The sequence below is a fragment of the Astyanax mexicanus genome, chromosome 3 (genome assembly GCF_023375975.1).
Source record: "Astyanax mexicanus isolate ESR-SI-001 chromosome 3, AstMex3_surface, whole genome shotgun sequence".
NCBI lineage: Eukaryota > Metazoa > Chordata > Actinopteri > Characiformes > Acestrorhamphidae > Astyanax > Astyanax mexicanus.
The window spans coordinates 64,104,634-64,129,160 of NC_064410.1; the positions used below are offsets into that span (position 1 = coordinate 64,104,634).

General features: G+C 40.7%; 2 protein-coding genes across 3 annotated transcripts in view; one reads left to right on the forward strand and one right to left on the reverse strand.

Annotated features, from left to right (window-relative positions):
• Window positions 1-95: 95 nt before the first annotated feature.
• aanat2 (arylalkylamine N-acetyltransferase 2) lies at window positions 96-9,702 on the forward strand. The gene is made up of 3 exons (XM_007238204.4): window positions 96-1,229; window positions 3,630-3,784; window positions 8,426-9,702. The coding sequence occupies exons 1-3, from the start codon at window positions 1,046-1,048 to the stop codon at window positions 8,729-8,731; spliced, it is 645 nt and encodes a 214-aa protein (XP_007238266.2). The 5' UTR covers window positions 96-1,045; the 3' UTR covers window positions 8,732-9,702.
• A 1,173-nt stretch (window positions 9,703-10,875) lies between these two features.
• rhbdf1a (rhomboid 5 homolog 1a (Drosophila)) overlaps window positions 10,876-24,527 on the reverse strand; it is an 87,017-nt gene continuing 73,365 nt past the window's right edge. For both annotated transcript variants that reach the window (XM_049475581.1, XM_049475582.1), the window contains 3 exons: window positions 24,248-24,348; window positions 14,933-15,086; window positions 10,876-13,812 (listed from right to left, as the gene is read on the reverse strand). In XM_049475581.1, the coding sequence (XP_049331538.1) occupies window positions 13,393-13,812; window positions 14,933-15,086; window positions 24,248-24,348 (675 nt within the window). In that variant the 3' untranslated portion in view covers window positions 10,876-13,392. The remainder of the gene's footprint in view (window positions 13,813-14,932; window positions 15,087-24,247; window positions 24,349-24,527) is intronic.

The window sequence follows — 24,527 nt, forward strand, 5'->3', positions numbered from 1 at the left end:
CCTGATTTAATTTTATATTTATATTGAAAACTGTGATTAAAAACCAGTGTTATTCCACCAAATATTATGAATATGAACTTGTTTGTTTTCTTTGCATTATTTGAGGTCTGAAAGCTCTGCATCTTTTTTTTTTTGTTATTTCAGTCATTTCTCATTTTCTGTAAATAAATGCTCTAAATGAGAATATTTTTATTTGTAATTTGGGAGAAATGTTGTCTGTAGTTTATAGAATAAAACAACAATGTTCATTTTACTCAAATATAAACCTATAAATAACTAAATCAGAGAAACTGATTCAGAAACTGACGTGGACTCATATATGCAGCTAAAACACTAGGGAACAGCCTAGTGCATCCCAAATTATATTATCAACGTTAATATTTTAATAGAACATTATAGTCTACATGGCTTTTAGAAAAATGTGTTTTGGGGGAATTTTACATTACTTTTACTTTTTATTTTCTTTACTTAAAGAGTAAAAAGCTTAAATTGATGCTTCTTAAACTTCTACAGAAGTATTTTAGAGAAGAGAACACACAGTGCTGATGCTTTTTTAGCTCCAGCTTGGGGTTTAGAGCTACTCCGGCTGACTGATCTGAATCTGGGGTTTAGCGTTAGCATTTTAGCGCCTGGTAAGCTGCAGGAGACAGCTCACCGGACACCTGGAGACACTGAGCCTCACTCACGTGCACCCTCGTCCATCTGGCTTTAGAGGACAGCGCTTTATCAGATCAGCAGAGGGGTCCGGTGAGGGCACGGCTGGGGATGGATGGATGGTTCAGGTGTGGGAGGGGCTTAGAAGAAGTAGAGGAGTGAGGTGGCCAGGGGTCAGAAGAGTGAGTTTAGCCTGTTCTTGGCGAGAGAGTGAAGAGAGTGTTCGAGAGTATCCAGACCATCCAGATCACTCCAGAGAATCCCTACCCCAAGAACCAGAGAACCAGAGCCGAGGCAGAAGGGTCAGACTGGGATCTGAAACTGTGCGAATCCTGGTTCATCGGTTCAACGGTTCAATTCCTTCTGAAGCTCAGGCCGAGTCCGTGTGTGTATGAGTGTATCGGGGATGATGGCCCAGCAAGTCAGCAGCTCTCCCTTCCTGAAGCCCTTTTACCTGAAGACGCCCATCAGCGTATCCAGCCCCCTCCGGCAGCGGCGGCACACCCTGCCCGCCAGCGAGTTCCGCAACCTCACGCCGCAGGACGCCATCAGCGTGTTCGAGATCGAGAGGGAAGGTGAGGTGTACACGCACTGCAATAGCGGCAATTTCATAGACCCTAAAATAGAGCCCTGTGGTGCACCACAATTTACAATAGCCTATAATACATTAAAGTAATGTTTCAATAAAGAACAACACAGAAAGTGTTGATTCAAAACAGGCAAATTTACTTTGCAGGTTTCAAGATTTGTACCAGGCAAGAATGTTATAATCCTTAAAAAGAAAAAAAGAAAAATGCATTGAAGTATACTTTTTATAAGTATGCTTAACATGGAAAAATACATACTTTTTAAAATGAAAATATGTTGGAACCATTTAAGGCAAAATCATATTTCAGTTGTTATTAAACCATACAGCTCTGGAAAAAATGAAGAGAGCACATTTTCTGAATCAGTTTTGTCTGATTTTGCTAATGACAGGGTTATATTCATCAATTTCATAGACCCTAAAATAGAGCCCTGTGGTTCACCACAATTTACCCTAGCCTATAATACTTTACAATAGTTCAAAAAGGTCTAAATTGTGAACCTGCACAGTACATTTATTAAAGAAGTGTTAAATAGTGTTTGTAGTTATAAATAAACACTGAACTTAGCACTATCAGTGTTGATTTAAAACAGACACATTTACTTTGCATCCTTGTAAAAAAGGGCATTTAAGTGTACTAGTGGAGTATGCTTAACATGGAAAATTACATACTTTTTAGAATTAAAATATGTACTTAAATTCATATTAAATGTACTATTTTGGAACAACTTAGGGCAGTTTATGTATATTTCAGTCGTTATTAAACCATAAAAAAATAAAGATAAATCATGAAAAAATAAAGATTAAGTTTCTGAATCAGTTTTATCTGATTTTGCTACTTATAGGTTTATGTTTGAGTAAAATGAACATTGTTGTTTTATTCTATAAACTACAGACAGCATTTCTCCCAAATTACAAATAAAAATATTCTCATTTAGAGAATAGTTCATAGTTTTCATGCATCTTGGCATCATGTTCTCCTCCACCAGTCTTACACACTGCTTTTGGATAACTTTATGCTGCTTTACTCCTGGTGCAAAAATTCAAGCAGTTCAGTTTGGTGGTTTGATGGTTTGTGATCATCCATCTTCCTCTTGATTATATTCCAGAGGTTTTCAGTTTGGTAAAATCAGAGAAACTCATCAATTTTTTGTTTCCAGAAATGTATATACAAATAGTGTAAGAATAAGACTTTCAGTGTTTATTTAGAATAGGCAAATTTTCTTTGCAGGTTTCAAGATTTGTATCTTACCAGGCAAGAATGTAATATCCCTCAAATAAAAAAGGAAAATGCATTTAAGTATACCTTTTAAAAGTATCCTTAACATGGCAATCAAAATTAAAATACATCCTATATACAAACTAAATGTACTATTTTGGAACAACTTAATGTAATTTAAGTATATTTCAATTGAGTAGATTTAAGTATTTGTTTTTTTAAACATCATTTTCAATATATTAAAGTATACTGTAAATGTACTACTGATGCACGTATTGTTTTCACTTTAATGATACTGGAAAAAAACAGTATATAATACCACTATATATTTTTTTCTGTTAACACAACGTATAAATAAAAGCATATTGCTTAAAAACATGTTTTATGAAAATACAGAGAAAGTATATTTAATGGGTGTTTTCATAAAGTATATTAAACTGGAAATGTACTTTTAGTATTTTTTTTTACCTAATTTGATCATATTTTTGATGCTCTGAAGTATACTTCCCTTCTTTTCATAAGGGATGAAATAATAAGATTATAAGCTAATTATTTTTCCAGAACTACATGAAGACATCTAGTGCAAAACAAGAGTAGAAACAAACAATTGAGCCCCTTTTGTGCAATATGGCTCTTTTGAAGCTGCTTCACATGAAAATGATTTAAATTTTATTTATGTTTATTTAAATTACATAAATAAAATTTGTTATATAATGTTTATTTAAGTTTCTAAACAGAATCTGAACGAAACTGTATCGTTTTAAACTCTTCTGCCACCGCTAGGTGACAGGACAGTATAATGGCCTCATAAGATTTGATGTCCACATTTGTGGACTCTGGGACTTAGGAGGTTAAATAGAATATAACCAACACTTAAAGCTTGGTGCAAGCTCTCAGCAGGTGTCTGGTCTTTACTGTCACGTGTAAAAATGTCTTCAGGGTGCCCAATCTTTTGTGTGATCAGTGTTTCTCTCCGAAAGACTGAAAGCGGATTACGTACGGCCGATAGGGTAATGTGATTGTAGACAGACGCTGAACTCTTGGTTGATCTGCAGATAATCCGATGTTTGTTAGTGTATGAAAGCAGGATCATCATTCCTCTCATCCTCCTTCAGTGAATCCCCTCCTCACACCTGTCTGTCTGTCTCTCTCTGTCTGTCTGTCCTTCAGCTTTTATCTCAGTGTCTGGAGAGTGCCCGCTGACGCTGGACGAGGTGCTGAGCTTTTTAAGCCAGTGTCCCGAGCTCTCCATGGGCTGGTTTGAGGGGGGGCAGCTGGTGGCCTTCATCATAGGATCGGGCTGGGACAAGGAGAGACTGGCACAGGTGAGGCAGAGATAGCGATAAACAGGTTATTTTCAATACTGTGACGACACAAAATTCACATCTGTTCAGGTACATTTCTGGAGTTTTACTTGTTTATCTTGGTAACAGAAAACACAGGAGCTCCACTGACTGAATACAACCTAGACAGACGCCAGCAGTCAGACGTTCATCGCTATCTTAGCAACTTTTACATCAACAATAAACAGAATAGTAAATAAAATAACATTGCTGTTCCTGTAAATGAGCTGCTGGAGCTCCTTCACAGCGTCAACCAGCAGCTCAGTTTCCTCTGCTGAGAAGAGTTTGTTGAACACGTCCAGGTAGCTGCACCGTTACAATAGCAATCCACCAAAGAAGGGAATGATGAGTAAGAGACATGCTGATTGGTTTATTTAACATTATGCCCAAAATTAACCACACCCATGATTAATTAAGACAGTTAGTACTTGACTTTTGTGTGTTTTGAGCTGGTCATGGCATACTTTTCCTGTTGTTACAATAGCAAAGACGTACTTTGAACTGAACACACTGACATGCCCTAAAGCAGACTGCATCCCCTGGGACCCGCATGCACAGTACCACGTGTGCATTTGGTACTATTGGTCCGTTCATCAAGGAATTTTGGCACAGTGCAAGAGACAGTTTGTCTGTTCTAATAGTGTAGTAAACCAAAAATCGCCAAAAATGGAGATACTTGTTTTTTTTTTTTTTATTGGACAGCGACGATATACAACCATCAGCTGAATGGGTGGGACAACTGGCCAGATAAATTGGGGAGAACAAAAAATGGGGTGAACTCTACTTCAACAAATTTTTACATGAAATATTATGTAAAAGTATTATTGGCCTGTAGCCTGCTTAGGGCTGTGACGATAATTTTATTACCGCAATACCGCGGTTATGGGACGTCACCGCGGTGATGAGCTCATTACCGTCATTACCGCATTTTTTTATGGCTGTCAAATCTGATTGACTGCGTTTTGAGCGGTAGTAAAATGCTCCATATAAGCACAACTGTGGTGAATTCAGTATTAATATGTCAAGTGTAAGTCCTACACTATAGGGCTGTGCAATATATCAAATATATTTTGATCGCGATAGATATTGGTGTCAAACGATCTCAAAATTCATAATATCGAATATAAATTTTTTTGTCATTTATCTGTGCTGCCGCTGCACTGGCGCGGCAGCAAATGGGTTAAGCAAAACGCCGTGCGTGGTACTCATTGAGGTCAGAACAGCTCTGGAGTCTCCTGCTCACTTCGTCTCCATTGAGGCTGCTGAAGAGAGTGAAGATTAGCAGCACTAATATTGACATTTTGAGAAAGTAAAATATATTAATTCATTGTCTGGCTGCTGGCTGTTCTGCGTGAGCTCCGCGGAGAACGCGCGGCATTGCGCCTCAGTCTTGGTAAAAATAGTAAGGTTGGTTGAAGTGCAGTTCAAACAGCAAAGCAATGATATAAAACTATAACCACCATCTTTACTGAAATGTTGTTATCTGACCAAGTCTGAGGTAAAATGCGCTGCGCCTTGTCTCTTTCACAGCACGCGGAACTGAGTTCAGAACCGCTACAAATATAACCATATAAAACTCAGTTCAGATAAATAAACTTCAGATGAGTAAGGACACGTAAAGTGAAACAAAAATTGTCAAACATAAAGGACAGGTTTCTATTATTTTAAAATGGAACTAATGTCTTTTTTTTGGTCGGTTGTCTCTTGCGAGCCGATTTCTTAACGTCACGACATTTTAATCAACATATTATATGACGCGGGTCCCGTCAGGATATCTTGCGGCACAGACAGAACTGAATTGTTATTGGCGGGAACAGGAGTTTAATCAATCCAGAGGATGTGGGAGCACATTAATAAATAGTTAAGAAAATTGTAATAATCACGCAGTGATTCTCATGCACGCAACAAAAAAACCCTAAGCACAAAAAAGGAGCGGAGAATGGACCGACACGCGCACACACACACCGATTTTTTTTTGTAATGTGGTAAAAAACGTGACCGCACTATTCAGCGTGGTTTTAATAATTTTTTTTTTTTTAATTTTAAGCACTAAATGTAATTTATTAAATTTATTTAGGACCGCGGGGCAGGTGCGGCAAAACTGTGTATGTGGCGGGCTGATGCGGGATTAAAAGAAGGATTTTTTTTGCGGAACGGTAACGGGACAAAAAAGAAATGATGTCTGAATTAATTTCCTCCAATCGAATATAATTTAACATGGTTTAAGAATATAAAATAATTAATAAACAAACGAAATATTTAATATTGAGCTAATAGCCCAAGTGCAAAAATACAAAATCTGTAATACTCTGCACTGCACAATTCAAACGAAATAGCCGTAACGCAGCTGCGCTCCTGCCCTGCGATGCAGCCGAAGCCTGGTGTGAGGCAGCAGAAATTCTGGGGTGAAAACTACATAACTACACAACATAAGGAGACATAATGCACTCCAAATATTCAGGAGGGAAGTGAAATAAATGATACTGTACAGATATAATCTGTATCTAGTAGATATTTAATGAGAAATAAGAAGAGTGTGAATAAAAAAAAAAAAACAGACGCCTATCACAGACTTCTTGAGCCTTGAGCCCGAACGGCCCGAGGAAAGGGGTGAGAAATATATTTTTTTCGGGGCCGGGGGTCAGTGGAAAATTTTGCTGTGGATTAATTCGTCTTTTTTTTTTAAACGAATATTAGAATATTTGCTACCAATTACTGCCGAATATCCTGAGCTCAAACCCGCTATTCGGGCCAGCCCTAAAATAGATCTATGGATGGAGAAGGGGGAGGCGGACAAGCTCCTCTTTCAAAAAGTCTGCTCGGAAAAAGACAGGTTAGCTGTACAATGACGAATTATACAGGCAGCATATGTTCACTTGTTATGCTGTATTTATGGTTTATGTAGAGGTTGTATGTAGGCTGTATGGTTTGAAGAATAAAGATTTGTTACCAATAAATTTATTTATTTTTTTTTTTTTTTGGGGGGGGGGGTGGTTTGGGGTCTCGCGGTTAACCGCAATATCGCGGTGATGCGTTAGTTTTTTACCGCGGTTATAAAAAATCAATACCGCCCCAGCCCTAAGCCTGCTCCCTACTAGCACTGCTGGAACAGCATGAGCATTACGCACTAATCGCGCTCGCTATTATTTGAGTAGATTCTCTATGTGTTGTTTGTGGGTTTTTTTTTTACAGTGAACTGACCATTTGTATTAAATGATTCCTTACTTATAATCAGTGATGTCACTAACGCGTTACTTAGTACACACAGACACACACACCGCTCCCTTTCCCGTCACCTTTACAATCCTCCCCTGTCTCTCTCTCGCGCTCGGCGTGTCTTTAGTTTCCGCCTGTTCTCATTTTTCCGCCAGTTCTCGGCTCCCTATCTCTTTATAAAGGCGTTTTTTTCCCGGCCGCGTCCCAATTCACTAGCCAGGGCAGCGTTCTGCACAGATCTGATTGGCAGAGGAGAGCGTTTGAAGATTTTGTGCCGCAGAGCGCGTATACCGTAAAGACAAGAAAAGTTCTGGCGCTTTAAATGAACGCTGTCAAAATTAAATCCTTTTCAGTAGTTTATTGGTTTGGGTCCGCACTGGACAACGTCTGGGTCCGGACCCGGACCGCAGTCCGCATATATGTGACCCCTGGTCTAGACCATATACACGGTTCTGTTTTATAAAACCACTCCTTGCTGCCCTGCAGAGAACAACAAGTTCAATGTTCAGTTTTACAGGGTTAAATATTTCAGGTCAAGAAAGACTTTCTTTAGTATTTATGTTAAGTGAAATCAAGAAAGACCATATTTAATTTTTTATAAAAAAAAAAATTATGTTAAGTTAATTCAAGAGAAATTGTCTTTTATTTTTATTTAAAAAACGTATTTTTTTAGGAAATAGTTCAACTTTAAATGTCTAGAGATAAATTGTTGCTGTTAAAAATGCATTTTCCAATAAAGGGAGTATTGGCAAAACTGGTTATAGTTTTTATGTTAAGGCGGCGCCGCGGCGGGAGGTGGTGTCTGCAGCTGCTGAAAGTAACTAATAAAGTAACTTGTACAGTAACTTAGTTACATTTAAAATCAAGTAATCCATAAAGTAACTAAGTTACTTTTTAAAGGAGTAATCAGTAATCAGTAATCGGATTACTTTTTCAAAGTAACTTTACCATCACTGGTTATAATAAGCTGATAAGTTCATTGTTGGTTTAAAAGTTTATTGACTACCAATTAAAAGACTGGGAATATTAAGAATATGGGGCTATGAGCCGTGACGTGAATCTCCCCGCCCGGCTGGCACGGTGTGATCGGTTATTAGTTCTAACTCCGACTTTATCTATTTTTTTTTTCTTTTCGTTTGTCATAGATGTTCAATTTAGGTCAGATTTAATATTATATTTAGAATATGGAGCGAACTCTACCCAAACAAAGAGAGTGCCAATTTCCTAAATAAAATGTATTCAGTAGATTCTATAGTTTATAGTGTATTAAATGGTTACTTACTCATTTGTGAGTCTGAATTCTGAATGTCTATTGGGTCCTAGCATTAATTTGACTGCCTAGTCACATTGTTGTAGGCTGTGAGAACAAGTTACACATTATTCATCATTTTTTTTGTACGTTATCAGGAGGCCATGACCCTCCACGTGCCGGATTCGCCCACCGTCCACATCCACGTCCTGTCGGTGCACCGGCACTGCCGGCAGCAGGGGAAGGGCTCCATCCTGCTGTGGCGTTACCTGCAGTACCTGCGGTGTTTGCCGGGCCTGCGCCGGGCGCTGCTTATCTGCGAGGAGTTCCTCGTCCCTTTCTACGAAAAATCCGGCTTCAAGGAGAAAGGAGACTCGGCCATCTCGATCGGCACTCTTCGCTTCCGGGAGATGGAGTACCTGCTGGGTGGGCTGGCGTACGCCCGGCGCAACAGTGGCTGTTAAGAGTCGCCAGTGATTTGGACGCTTCGCTAAACTAACCTGAGCGACTGCCACTCGGCACTTGACACTCGAAACTTCTGCTGTGGGTTGTCATCCATCAAATCAGAGACTATTGGACAGCCAGTGACTCACTGATTCACCGACATCACCAGGACTCAGGCCAGAAACCAGGAACTGGGGTGGGAACAGTCTGTAGAATGATGGTACAGGACATACGAAGGCTGGAATTTGCACACTTATAACCGGTTGCACTTCACACGTCTTGTAAACAGCACTTGTAAAGATATTGTAAAGATGATCACATTTCTGAACATTACATGAGCTTAAAAACAGAGTTTGGTTTTAGAGATGCACCGAAAATACTGAACAATGACTTCCCCAGACCTCCCCAGGCTCCCGTGCAATTCAAGGCAGGGAGTGTGGGCGAGAGCCAGGAGGGTGAGCCAACAAACGGCAGGTTTAAGTTCATTTTTACTGAGTTCAGCATCACTTAGTTCAGCTCGCTATCAGTTTACTCAGTTCACTACCTCTTTATAAACTAAGTGAAATATACAGGCTGTACTGCTGTAGAGGGCTAGAATAATAACGCTAGCTGAGCTAACTTAGCATTTGTTGGTTTACCTTAACCCTGATTGCCTTTCTCTGCGTACATTCCACTTTCAATTAAACTTAGGATTTTTATTAACAATTAAAATAGCACTGCTGAGGTAAATTGTAATTCTGTAATTGCTTTTTCTTTAAAAAGCAAGACGAATGTACGTTTATACTAGACAAAAAAAGCAAGAAAATACAAGTTTCAACCTGTTTCATTTTGTTAGATTTCAGTTTCTGACAAAGATTTAAATTTTTTTCGGTGCATCTCTATTTGGTTTGATAAACATGTTCATAGTGAGCCATGTTTTCCATATAATTATTTTTTTTGAAATCCTCAAATTATAGCAAATGATAAAAAAAATCCCCTTTTCTGTTCCACCGTGAATTAATCAAATTCACTCTGCAGTATATTGTGCTATGACAACTGTAAATATATTTGAAAATGTTTATATGCAATGTAATAATAATCCCTGTTATTTTGGCCTGTGGTCTGAAATATGTTATGGATTGTAACAGATCTATTAATTTCTGAATAAAATAAATTATTTAGAATTCAGCTGTGTCTTCTATAAGTATATATATATATAAAATCAACAGAGGGAACTCTTGCTCTTCCTTTCCTTAGGCAGTCCTGATGAGTGCCAGTTTCATCATTATAATGTTTTTGATGGTCTTTGTGGCGACTGCATTTAAGGATACTTTTCTTTACTTAGTTAAATAGTCCTTGCTTCTCATAATCTGGATTAGAACATTACTCAAATATTCACTATTCACTGTATACCTGTAACTCTACCTCTTCACTACTTTACTTTAACTGATGCTCTCAACTACTTTGACTACATCTACTTTGAAGAATCTATAATATTAAACATATTCTCGTTTAACACTTTTTTTGTTTAGTAAATAATTCCATGATTTTTTTCATATTTTGTATGATTTTAATCATTAGTCTAAAATGCAGAACATTATTTTAAAATGTATAAATATATATATAGCTCTGTAAAAATGACAGTTTCTTTGATTTTGCTATTTATAGGTTTATGTTTGAGTACAATTAATATTGTTTTAATCTAAAAACTACAGACAACATTTCTTCCAAATTCCAAATAAAAATATCATCATTTAATGCATTTATTTACAGAAAATGAGAAATGGCTAAAATAGCAAAAAAGATGCAGAGCTTTCAGACCTCAAATAATGCAAAGAAAACAAGTTCATATTCATAAAGTTTTAAGAGTTCAGAAATAATCAATATTTGGTGGAATAATCCTGTTTTTTTCTCTCCTCTGTGTTCTCCTCCACCAGTTTTACACACTGCTTTTGGATAACTTTATGCTGCTTTACTCCTGGTGTAAAAATTCAAGCAGTTCAGTTTGGTGGTTTGATGGTTTGTGATCATCCATCTTCCTCTTGATTATATTCCAGAGGTTTTTAATTTGGTAAAATTAAAGAAACTCATCATTTTTATGTGGTCTCATTTTTTCAGAGCTGCATAGACACAATAATACCTGTGTGACTCAATGAGCCAGTAAGAAAACAGGCAGACAAGTGTGGGAGGTGCAGATTGTTTAAGCTGTATTTTGTAACAAGTGAATAAATGGGTAGCTAAAACACTACCCTTACGCATTGAATCGTTACTTCATTTGAAGCAGTACACAAATAAAAGAATAACATTTTTCGAGTGCTTGACGTAACCAAAATATGGCAGTAGTAGGTACATTTTCCAAGGCACTGAAGGTACAGATTGTTTATATATTTATATTGTTTTCGTTGTTGTCCCTGGATTCGTCTGGAGGTCGTCTGAACAGTAGCGGTAAAACCTTCGCCTGATTTAGTGACGTGCTAAAACCACATGAAGTACAAAAACATATACAATTTTTAATACATATATATATATATATATATATTTTTTTAAGCATATATTTTCTTATTTCTCTTTGTTTACTCTGTGTTTGTACCAGTGCTCACTAGCTTACTCTCCAACACCATCCTCGCTAAAGATTCGCTAATGTGTGTAAAGGGGCGTGGCTTAGAGAGGCGGGGTGTCATGTGACTCCCTGCTTGTTGACAGACAAAATAAAATACTCTATTGGGAAACGCTTAAAAAATACGATACAACATTCTCAGAGTCATCACAATGGAGTGGCATTCCAACTTGCACTGGGAGGAAAAATAGAAAATAAAAACAACACAAGCATCATCATCATTATCATCATCGACATCATTATCCACCGTCCAAGTCCACGCAAAAATAAAAAAATAAACGCCTCAGAGAATTGGCGGGGCAACGTCCAGCGAGCGCATCTGCCTATCCATGTATCTGTACTGTATTTTTCCCACTATAAGGCACACTTAAAATCCTTTAATTTTCCCCAAAATTGTCAGTGCACATGTAGCCTGCTCCTGACCCTGGCTAGCACTGCTGGAGCAGCATTAGCATTACCCGCTAACCGTGCTCGCTATTTCCCCGTTCAGAGGTGAATGCTATCGGCCTGTAACTTGTTCCTAACCTCGATTAGCACTGCAGGAGCAGCATTAGCATTACTTGCTAAAACACATTCGCTATTTCCCAGTTCAGAGGTGAATGTTATGGGATTGTAGCCTGCTGCTAACCCTGGCTAGCACTGCTGGAGCAGCATTAGCATTACCGAGGTGAATGCTATCGGCCTGTAACTTGTTCCTAACCTCGATTAGCACTGCAGGAGCAGCATTAGCATTACTTGCTAAAACACATTCGCTATTTCCCAGTTCAGAGGTGAATGTTATGGGATTGTAGCCTGCTGCTAACCCTGGCTAGCACTGCTGGAGCAGCATTAGCATTACCCACTAACTGTGCTTGCTATTACACTTTTTAAAGGTGATTATATCAACCTGTAGCCTGCTCCTAACCTCAGCTAGCACTGCAGGAGCAGCATTAGCATTACCTGCTAACCACGCTCGCTATTTCCACGTTCAGAGAAGAGTATTATCAGCCTGTAGCCTGCTGCTAACCTCAGCTAGCACTGCTGGAACAGCATAAGCATTATGCGCTAACTGCACGCGCTATTTCCCCATTCAGAGAAAAGTATTATCAGGCTGTAGCCTGCTCCTAGCCCCAAATATCACTAATGCTAGTGCTCCAGCCTTAGTGCTGAAGAAATTTGGGAATCTAAGTTTACTGTTAATAAACAGAAGCGCTAATAAACTTAAACCTGCTGCTTGCTGGATTAACATCCAGAGCTTGTTTAACTTTAAAAGAGAGTCTTTTTTATTGCAACTTTGTTTACTTAGCTTAGCTTTACTTAACTTATAGATTTTAGGAAATGTGCTACTTTAGGAAGCTAATTTTGGACCATTTTTATACACATTTTAGCCTTAGTTTACCATCATGTTTTTTCTTTACCTTCCATCAGTGTGGCTCAATTTAAACTGATTTAATCACGTCCCGCTATTCGCTCTCTTATTCCGCTCCTGCTTTATCATCACCCATTCTTTTTAAACTTTTGTTTGCGTTGTCTGTTTATAATATTATATTATATTATTATATTATATATTATATTGCAATATTTCCTTTTTTCTTTAGCATTAGCCCCCCCCCCATGAATGCTATCAGTTTACTCAGTTCACTACCTCTTTATAAACTAAGTGAAATATACAGGCTGTACTGCTGTAGAGGGCTAGAATAATAACGCTAGCTGAGCTAACTTAGCATTTGTTGGTTTACCTTAACCCTGATTGCCTTTCTCTGCGTACATTCCACTTTCAATTAAACTTAGGATTTTTCTTTAAAAAGCAAGACGAATGTACGTTTATACTAGACAAAAAAAAGCAGGAAAATACAAGTTTCAACCTGTTTCATTTTGTTAGATTACAGTTTCTGACAAAGATTTTAATTTTTTTCGGTGCAGAGACCTGCTGAATTAGAAGTTCCTTATAGCGTCTCTTAAAATGCATCTTATAATCTGTTGCGCCTTATAGTGCGAAAAATACAGTACGTTCCAGATCCAACGATCCGGTCCAACCAATCCAACGCAACCCAATCCCTTCTAGCCCCGCCCCCTCCCCCCCCCCCCCCCCCCCCCGCAGCTCCCTCAGTGCAGGTGGGCGTTGAGGTCGTACTTCTCGCAGAACTTGTCGGTCAGGGGAATGCAGGTGAGCAGCTCGCACCACTCGCACTTGATTGGGTAGACGTAGAAGAGCACCACCAGGCCGGCGAACAGCCCCAGGAACACGGCCAGGAAGACCAGGATCTGGCAGCGCTTGCGGTACATGTCCATGCGGCCGAAGCTGATGTACGGCAGGAAGGCGAAGGACAGGAAGAAGCCGGAGATGAAGCCGCAGATGTGGGCGAAGTTGTCGATCCAGGGCAGCAGGCCGAAGGAGAAGAGGAACAGCACCACGCACAGCAGCTTGGTGAAGGCGCGCCACGGCTGAGCCAGGATCTGCCAGCTCTGAAACAGCTCCACGAACAGACAGGCCAGGATCCCGAACTGAGAACCTGCAGGACCCACCTGAACAACAGAGAACAGAAAAGGACAGAGGGAGGACAGTATTACTAAAAGTCTCGTTCCATCACTTTTTTATTCATTTTAAAATGTATAGTTGTGTCTCTAGTTTTTTTGAGGAAAAAAAAGTGCTCCGGTGTTTCTGTATAACCCTGCTTTAGATCACTGTATTCGTGGTCTTTGAAGAAAGGCAGGATTTCGGCTCTTGCTCATGAATAAATATTCACACGTGCAAATATATCACCTCTGATTGGCTTACAGCACTGCAGCAGAGAACTCCCACCTGCCATCATCAATTTTACAGCTCTAAAACTAACAAAAAATGTTAAAAAAGGACAAAACATTTTCAGAGATAGGGTCTTAGTTATAAAGATACAGCACTAAGTGCTCAGTAATGTTAAGTAAATAAATAAATAAATAAATATTCACTTATTTATTAATATTCTTTTTTCTTTAATATGTAAATATTGTATCACGAAATATAAAGACATTTAAAGAGACAGTATGACACGCGAACAAATGAATTGTAACTAGCATAAACAGCCTTTGTCTGGGATAAACAAGCTTTAATGAAATCAGTTAAATTTGTCACAATTTGATAAAATATTTTCATAATGCCCAGCCCTAGCATTACCTTTAGGAATTAAAATTCTCCTTTTCAAAACAAAGCAGATATATACTTATTTATCACAGGCATCATGAATTGAAATGAAAAACCTCATCATTTTTGCTGTTCTGTTGTGTTACTTTTACTTTTCTCTATAATGTGAAATATTGTCATTTTTTCTTTTTTTAGAATATTCAGAATTTAAAAATGTGGGTGGTATTGTACATATAATAATATAACGTGGATCTTAAAAAGACAATAATGTCGTTTATAGCAATTATTCTTGAAACAATATATCGTCTAATAAAAGTACACTGTAATCTCAATTACATCATTATTACATTATATCACACAACAATGAAACACAATCTCAGCTGCACTAATATTGTTTTTAAAGTCCAGATTTGTGATTTTTTTTTTTTTGAGTTGATAAAATTGTTTTGTCCCCAACAAATGAAGAGTTACTTTGCAAAAACAGATAAAAACACGTTTAAAGAACAGCAGGGCAGTTTTGCTCACCTCGGCTCTGTAGGGTAAGAAGATGGCGCTGGCCAGGTTTCCTGTGATGCCGCTGAGGATGTAGATGATGGAGATCCGCAGCCAGCCTGCCAACTTCTCCAGATCCCTCAGAATAGTCATCTGAAACAGCACGGACACCAGGCAGTGCAGAATCCTGATTCACGCAAACAACACAGGAGAGAAAAACAGCATTATTTCAGTTTCATGCTTAATCTGCTCAACTTAATATACAGTAACCAGTCAAAAGTTTGGACACACCTCTTCTCTCTGTCATTCAGTGTTGTTATGACCCCTGGTCGTATTGTTTTTTCTTCTTTGTGTGCCCTCTGTGCTGTTTGTGTTTAGTTTTTGATTGTAGGACCATGACTGGCCACCGGGGGCGCCCTCTATAAAAGGGCTAGAGGAAACCTGACCTGGGAGAGACGTTCAGGGCTCCTCCCCTTTCCTGACCTGGAACAACTTCCTGCTCAGACCAACCCCGCACCTCCATTTTGTTTTCTGTGTGTTGCTTTAGTTTTTGCTTCAATATACATTAGTCTTTGGGTAAAGTAGGGGGTGAGTGCCATTTTGTTTTGCTACCTTTTTCTCCTGTTTTGGTGACGGGGAGTCAGGGTAGTTTGTGTATTTAGTTTTCTTTATTTTGCACGTTCAGTTAGTTTTCTTTGTTTGTTAGTTGTTTTTATTTGTTATTTTGGCCTATGCTCACTCCTGAAGTCATATTCCCTTATTTTTATCAATAAAATCGTTCTTATTTAATTCATTTTCAGTCTCTGGTGTTTGGTCTGGCAGAGGGTCTGGGGAGAGAGCCAACTCTCATTTTCTGTTACGGCCTGACCCTAGACCGGGTCGTAACAGTGTGTTTGTTTAACAGTGTGTTTTTTTACATTGTAAATTTAATAGTGAAGACCATATTAAAGCTCTACCGGAACACATGCTAAATTATTTTTTAATGATAAACCAGAATCTGTTTTATACTTTCGATTCTTCTAAATCAGTATCAGATGTATATTTAAGTTCAGATCTGCAGACTCTTGGTGAGATTTTAATCTCAGTATCTTCATGAGGTAGAATCACCTGGAATAAATTTCTCAGCAGAGTCTTGAAGGAAGGAGTTTCTGGAGGTGCTGAACAATAGCTGCTGCGATCCTTCACTTTGCTGTGAAGCTCCAGCTCATCCCAATTAAATCACCTCAAATCACCATCTCAGATCATCAGCTTTAGATCAAGTTTACTGTTTACTACGTAATTCCATATGTGTCCCATGATTGTTTATGTCTTTATTATTAATCTACAATGTAGAGAATAAATAAAATAAAGAAATAAAGCAGAAAAACACTGAAGAAATTCATTCCCGTATTTCAGTCCTGCTTCATGTTCCAAGAAAAGTTGTAACCGGAAAAATTTAGGGTTAGTAATTGTATTGGTAAATGTTGGTTAGTGGTCAATAATGTACTCTCTATCTTTCTTACACTATTATTTACACAACAGACTTACTTTTTTGGTTTAGCTTTTGGTAATTAATGTTTTTTTCTTAACCCTTGTGTGGTGTTCGGGTCTGTGGGACCCGTTTTCATTTTTCATCAAATGATACTAAAAAAATATTTTTTCTAACTCAAACTCATTGGCATTGGCTCATTTTTTGTGAAAAAACATATATCAAAACACATTTTCAATAAACACACACTGTACCCCCCCCCCCCCCCCCACACACACACACACACACACACATATTTATATTACATACAGTCTGTTTGGCCAAGGGCTAATAAACATTGCTTCATTTGTAAATTTGAAACTAAACAAAATTTCTACTCATATCTTGAGTTTAATTCATTTTCTTTTACATTTAATTTAAAAACTAATAAAAAAAAGAGTAGCACTTTTTAAAAGAAATGTAACATAAGAAAGGTAAAGGGCAAATATTAACCATGTAAGCTGTTTATATTGCTTGCAATTTAGGTGAAGCGAGCATGTGTAAAGCATTTTAATGTAGAATTGCTTAATTTTGCTGAATTAAATACAAGTAACAAAGTAAACGAGTAACAAAAATATGAACACCACACAAGGGTTAAGATAAAGTCTGGAGATCCAGGGGTGCAGATTGATGGACATAGGGAACTGTGGAGGGTGGAGTGGGTCGATGCCAGTGTTTTTCAGTGCCTCCGTGTCTATGTTACCTTCTGGACATTAACTATCTTAACTTTTTTACTTTCATTATTACACCACGATCACATTTATATCAATGTGTGTGTATATCTATGCGTGTGTGTGTGTGTGTGTGTGTGAGGTTTAGCTGCATGTGCCGCAGGGTTAATCTACAGACTTACGAACAGGAAGTATCCGATCACGTCGGCTCAGTGAAGTTCTGGGTTCTGCACTTAGTTAAATTAGTGATCAGACTAAGAACGCTGGAAAAGCTCCACACGTCTTTACTGCAGCGCATTAGCGTCAGCTGCTTCTCAAAATAGATGAGCTGATCAAACGTGCCCGTGTGTGCCAGCTGATTACAGACCAGCGGGTATTTACACACACCTTCCACTAAAAAACAAACCCCCTAAAAACTCTAAAACCTCCAAAGAATCTACAAGCAACCCAAAAAACACAAGAAACCCCTTAAAAACTAAAAACAATGCAAAAAGGACCTCTAAAAAATGTCTAAAAACTTAAAAAAAATCCACCAAGAAACATCTAATAAACCTCAAAAATCAACCAAAGGCATTTTAAACCATCAATAATCCAAATAAAAATATCCAAATTTAGGGGTGCCGAGTGGTCCAGCGGTCTAAAGCACTGCCACTATAATCGGAAGATCGCTTGTTTGAATCCTGGTCAAGCAGCTTGCCATCAGATGCAATTGTTCTTGCTCTCTCTGGGTGGGTACAGTACAGTAGATGGCGCTCTCTCTTTCTCCTCATCACTCCTAGGGTGATGTGGATCAGCACAAGGCTGCATCTGTGAGCTGATGTATCAGAACCGAGTCGCTGCGCTTTCCTGTGATGCTACTCGGTAATGCTACAGCATCAGCAGCAGTTCAAAAAGAGGCGGAGTCTGACTTCACATGTATCGGAGGAGGCGTGTGCTAGTCTTCACCTTCCTGGTGTTGTGGAATCACTAGTGATGGGGGGATATACAGCTGAGTAGCAGCTGAATGGATGGAACAACTGGCCTAGCTAAATTGGAAGAAAAAGAGAAGAAATTATATCAAATTTTAAAAAAAAATCTAAAGACTTCCAAAAACTTCTATATTCCTTTTAACCCCCCAAAGAGTTATTACAAATTCAATAAATCTTCAATAAAATCCATAAACATCTACAAATCAAAAGGATGTTTAAAAAGACCTCTAAACTGCCTAAAAACATCCAAACTTAAAAAGAAAACCCCTCAAAAGAACCACGAAAAAAAAATATTCATTAACCTCCAAAAGCCCAGAAACCACTAGAAATCTTAAATAACCTCAAAAAGACCTCCAAAAACATCTAAAAATGCAATAAACTTTCAATAACCTCCAAAAAACTCATACGCTTCAAAAAATCATAAGGAATTTCAAAACCTCTAAAATCCTCCAAAGAAATTAGTAAAAACTCAATAAACCTATAAAAATATTGAACTCATAATAAACGCAAAAAGAAAAACCCCCAAAAGAACCTTGATAAATTCAATAAACCTTCAATAACCTCCAAAAAAACATACTAAAAATATTTAAATAAATCCAAAGACCTCTAAAAACCTCTGAAACCCTCAAAAGTAATCCTTCAAAAAAGAAAACAGAAACCACTAGAAACCTTTAATAAACTAATAACTAAAACTTTAATAAATCTTTAATAAACAAAGATCTAAAAGCATTTAACACCCTTCAAAGAACCTCGAAAAATTCAATAAATCTTTAAGAAATCCATAAATGTCAGCCCTGAGGCTCCACCCATGCCCTCTCAGCAGCGCTCGACGTCGCCGGAGTTCTGATCACCGGCCCAACCTCCCAGCTGATCATCATCAGCTGGGGTATTTAAGTGACTCTAACTCTATAGCCAGTGCGAAGTCTTAGTTGCCGAATCTGTGTTTCTGAGTTCTGAGCATTTCTAGATATCTGTTTCATTGTTACTGACCTCTGCCTGATCCTCGACCCCGATTCTGCCTTCCTCTGATACTCCTGTTTGCCGGTACTTAGACCCCTGCCTGTATTTGGATTTGTTTGTGTTTTGTGGAAATAAAGAGTCTGCACCTGCATCCAGCCTCCCTCCTCCTTGGGGTAACAGCAAGACTTCGCCCCATGGATGCAGCAGACGCCACCACGCAGGGAGCTGCATCACTCCTGCCTTCCCAGCTGGTAACGGCCATTACAGAGCAGGGAGAGTTGTTAGGTGAGCACCATCAGGGTTTGCAACACCTAAATAGCTCCATGGCGGAGATCAGAGCAGCCCTTGAAAATCTTACTTCCGCTGTAGCCTCCCTGGGTGCCTCCGCTCCTGCCGACACGTCACAAGCTCCCGCCCCTGTGCAAGCGGCTCCTATCTCCATGGCAACCTCGAACGCTCTAGGTCCTCGAGCGGGCTACCGTCTAGATCTGCCTACTAAGTATGATGGTAAGGCGAGTGATTGCCGGGGTTTTCTACTGCAGTGCTCACTGTACTTTACTCACCAGCCCGCTGGCTATATTAGTGATGTGGAGAAGATCGCCACTGTTATATCTTTGCTTAAAGGTAAAGCATTGGAATGGGCTACAGCTGTATGGGAGCAAGCAGGCGCTGTTACGCAGTCTTATGAACGTTTTGAGTCCTTGTTTCGTTCTGTCTTTGATAATCCCCCTGACGGAAAAGAAGGTGGTGAGAAGCTATTAAAAATCAGACAAGGGGGGAGAACCGCTGCGGAATACGCGCTGGAATTCCGCACGGTGGCCGCGGCTAGTGGATGGAATGATTCAGCGCTGGTTTCAGTTTTCCGGAGAGGACTAAGGGAGGAGGTACAAAAAGAATTGGCGTGCCGGGATGATGATCTGACGTTGGAGAGACTCATAGGTATGGCTATCAGATTGGACAATTTGATGAGAGAGCGCTACCATTCTCCACGCTCATATCCAGAAGACCTCCCTGAGCCCATGCAACTTGGTACTACCCGTTTATCCCCCCAAGAGCGAGCCAGGCGGCGCGTCATGAGTCTGTGTATGTATTGTGGAGATGCAGGGCATCTGGTCAGAGACTGTGTGTCTCGCCCCAAGAGAGAACTGTCCCGTGAAGCTCCTCCTACCTGCAGCGGGGTAAGTGTTCCACCACACACACTCTCTTTGAAACCCTTCACAGTGCCAATTACAGTTCACTGCCTGGTGTCTTCCTCTTCCACAGCCCTTCTCGACTCGGGAGCAGCCGGGAACTTCATTGATGAAAACTACGCACAAGAACTAAAACTGCAACTCTTCCCACTTAAACATCCCCTAAATGTCCAAGCCATTGATTCCCAGCCAGTAGGACACGGCAAAATAACTCACATCACAGAGCCTGTCCGTATTACAGTGGGAGCTATCCACCAAGAAATTGTGCGTCTATTAGTCACTGTTTCCCCTGTGCACAAAGTAATATTAGGGCTTCCCTGGTTGGAGAGGCACAACCCTGCCATCTCCTGGCGTAATCATGAAATTGCAACCTGGTCTGCTGAATGTCTAGAGGAGTGCCTGAGGCTTACTGCTGCATCCACCACAGTGGAGAGCCCAGTCAACGCAAGTATTCCCCAAGTTCCAAGAGCGTACAGTGACCTGGCAGAAGTTTTCAGCAAGAAAAAAGCCACTCAATTACCCCCTCATCGGAGTTATGATTGTGCCATAGACTTAAAAGTAGGATCTCCTCTTCCCAAAGCCAAGGTGTATTCACTTTCTCGTCCTGAAACGGCAGCCATGGAGGAGTATATCGAGGAGGCACTTAGACAAGGGTTTATCCGTCCCTCTACATCTCCTGCATCTTCTGGGTTCTTTTTTGTGCAGAAGAAGGATGGAGGATTACGCCCCTGCATTGACTACCGCCAGTTAAACTCAGCTATGGTTAAGTACTCCTATCCTCTCCCTCTAGTCCCAGCCACCTTAGAACAAATATGCGGAGCTCGCATTTTTACCAAATTGGATTTGAGAAGTGCCTATAATCTCATAAGAATTCGTGAGGGTGATGAATGGAAAACTGCGTTCAGCACTACCACTGGGCATTTTGAATATTTGGTTATGCCATATGGTCTCTCCATCTCTCCTTCTGTGTTTCAAGCTATGGTTAATGATGTACTCAGAGACATGATTGGCCAGTTTGTCATCATTTTTATTGATGATATTTTGATCTATTCCAGAACTGAAGTGGAGCATGTGCAGCATGTGCGCAAGGTGCTTAAAAGACTCTTGCAGATGCAACTCTACGTCAAGGCAGAGAAATGCCTTTTTCACCAATCCTCTGTGTCTTTTCTAGGTTATATACTGAGTGAGGAGGGTATCAAAATGGATTCAGCCAAGGTGGAGGCCGTTTTGTCATGGCCCACACCTCGTACGGTGAAAGACCTACAGAGGTTCCTGGGGTTTGCTAATTTTTACCGGCGATTCATTCGTGGATTCAGCGCTGTAGCAGCTCCGCTCACCTCAGCTCTAAAGGGAGGTGGTAAGAGAATTACATGGGATGAACACACAGAACATGCATTCCAGACTTTAAAGGATCGCTTCACTTCTGCACCCATCCTCAGACACCCGGATCCAGAGCTACAGTTTCTGGTGGAGGTGGATGCTTCTGAAGTTGGAGTTGGAGCGGTCTTATCCCAACGACAAGGTATGCCCCCTAAACTGTACCCATGTGCGTTCTTTTCCAGGAAGTTGTCCGAAGCAGAGAGGAATTATGACATAGGCAGCAGAGAACTACTTGCTGTCAAACTAGCACTGGAGGAATGGAGACATTGGCTGGAGGGAGCCAAGAAGCCTTTTGTGGTTTTTACGGATCACAAGAATCTCGAGTATATCCGTACGGCCAAGAGACTGAATCCAAGACAAGCTAGGTGGGCTCTGTTTTTTACACGTTTTGACTTTCACATCACCTATAGACCTGGTTCCAAAAATATCAAAGCAGACTCCCTGTCTAGACTAGTTAGTAACACTGACAGTTCCCATCTTCCTGAACCTATCTTGTCTGAGTCTGTTGTTATAGCTCCAATCGAGTGGCAGATCGATGCAGACATTAGGAACGAATTGGACAACACTCCACCACCAACCTCCTGCCCTCCTGACAAACTCTATGTGCCAGAACGTCTTAGACATGATCTGTTGGTCTGGGCTCACACCTCTTTCGGCTCGGGACATCCAGGTATTCAACGCACTCTCCAGCTGTTGTCCACCAAGTACTGGTGGCCCTCTATGAGCAAAACTGTGGAGAGGTATATCCAATCCTGCACTACCTGCACCATCACCAAAACACCTAGAAGGCCCCCTGCTGGTAAGCTTGTCCCTTTGCCCATTCCCTCCAGACCATGGTCACACTTATCTATGGATTTTATCACAGATTTACCTGTATCTGAAGGCTTTACTACTATTCTTGTTGTGGTGGACCGTTTCTCCAAATCCTGCAGATTCATACCTTTTCCCAAGTTACCCAGTGCCTTCCAGGTGGCAGAGACTCTGTTTTCGCATGTGTTTCGTTATTTTGGCATTCCAGAGGACATAGTATCTGACAGGGGACCACAATTCACGTCCAGGGTATGGAGAGCCTTCATGGACCGCTTAGGGGTCACTGTGAGTTTGTCGTCAGGTCATCATCCAGAGTCCAATGGGCAGACGGAACGGATGAATCAGGAACTGGGTCGATTCCTAAGATGCTACTGTCATGATCGACCTATGCAATGGGCACAATTCCTCCCATGGGCTGAATACGCTCAAAATTCCTTGCGCAACTCCTCTACTGGATTGTCCCCATTTCAGTGTGTTCTAGGATTCCAACCTCCCTTGTACCCATGGCATCTCGGACGAGACGAGGCACCTGCAGTGGACGACTGGTTCTCCAGGGCCGAGGAGGTTTGGGAGAGTGCCCATGTGCGACTGGACCAAGCCCAAACACGCTACAAGACCCAGGCTGATCGTCACCGAGGCTCCACTCCTGAGTACCAGCCTGGGGACAGGGTCTGGTTGTCTACGCGAGACTTGAATCTTCGTCTTCCTTGTCGAAAGTTAAGTCCCCGTTATGTTGGACCTTTTAAAATTGATAAAAAAATCAATGATGTAACCTACAGGTTGCTATTACCTGCTCAGTATAGAATCTCACCCTCTTTTCATGTCTCTCTTCTCAGGCCGGTGATTCCTGGTCCACTGGCGGAGACGGTCCCTGTTGGGGATCCTCCTGAACCCCTGGACGTGGCGGGTGGTTCCGCCTATGCTGTCCACACTTTGTTGGATTCACGTCGTCGTGGGGGCCGTCTTCAGTATCTGGTGGACTGGGAGGGGTTTGGTCCTGAGGACCGGTGCTGGGTTCCGGCTGGGGACATCTTGGATCCAGCATTGATATCCAGCTTTCATTCTCGTCGTCCTGATCGTCCTGCGCCGCGTCCTCGGGGTCGTCCCCCAGGCCGGCGGCGTCCTGCTGCGGTGGCAGCTCCTGGGGTGGGGGGTACTGTCAGCCCTGAGGCTCCACCCATGCCCTCTCAGCAGCGCTCGACGTCGCCGGAGTTCTGATCACCGGCCCAACCTCCCAGCTGATCATCATCAGCTGGGGTATTTAAGTGACTCTAACTCTATAGCCAGTGCGAAGTCTTAGTTGCCGAATCTGTGTTTCTGAGTTCTGAGCATTTCTAGATATCTGTTTCATTGTTACTGACCTCTGCCTGATCCTCGACCCCGATTCTGCCTTCCTCTGATACTCCTGTTTGCCGGTACTTAGACCCCTGCCTGTATTTGGATTTGTTTGTGTTTTGTGGAAATAAAGAGTCTGCACCTGCATCCAGCCTCCCTCCTCCTTGGGGTAACAATAAACATCTAAAAATCTCAATAATAATCAAAATGACCATCAGAAATGTCTAAAAAGCTTTAAAGTCCTCCAAACAAACCCACCTAAATCCTCTACAAATCTCCAAACTCCTACAATCCTTCAAAAAATAAAATAAAACTCACTCAGATTCACTAAGTTCTTTTAAGAGCACTAGATCAGATTAAGATTAAGGTTGTGACGGTTTATCTGCAGGGTGGAAGCTGGTGTTTTTGAGTGGTGACGCTGGTTAGTGTTGAGGTGATGTTGCAGTAACAGGATGACTGATGGAGAGCATCACTGAGGTTTAATCAGAGTTATCAGGTTCAGAAACGGCGAGATGAGCAGAACTCACCCGGCGTGCAGGAAGAGAGAGAGCCAGAGTCGGTAGAACTGGTCGGGGATTTCTGGGTTGAGGAAGGGCAGGAGGCCACACACATCATCCATACAGTGCACCTGGTGACGGAGATACGAGTAAATGATGTTACGTAATCAGGACACAAAAACGTAGGTAATTATATTACAGGCACTTTTTTAACAACAGGGTTAACAGCAGGGATTACCCCGATACAGGTTCTAATCCGACCCCTCAAATAAATTCAGAACTGTGTCCTTACTGACCCATATTCACCTCC

Coding starts and splice junctions, on each gene's coding strand:
- aanat2 (XM_007238204.4), top strand. CDS start 1,046: ATGAGTGTATCGGGGATGATGGCCCAGCAAGTCAGCAGCTCTCCCTTC. Junction 1,230..3,629: donor GTTCGAGATCGAGAGGGAAG/GTGAGGTGTACA, acceptor TCTGTCCTTCAG/CTTTTATCTCAGTGTCTGGA. Junction 3,785..8,425: donor ACAAGGAGAGACTGGCACAG/GTGAGGCAGAGA, acceptor GTACGTTATCAG/GAGGCCATGACCCTCCACGT.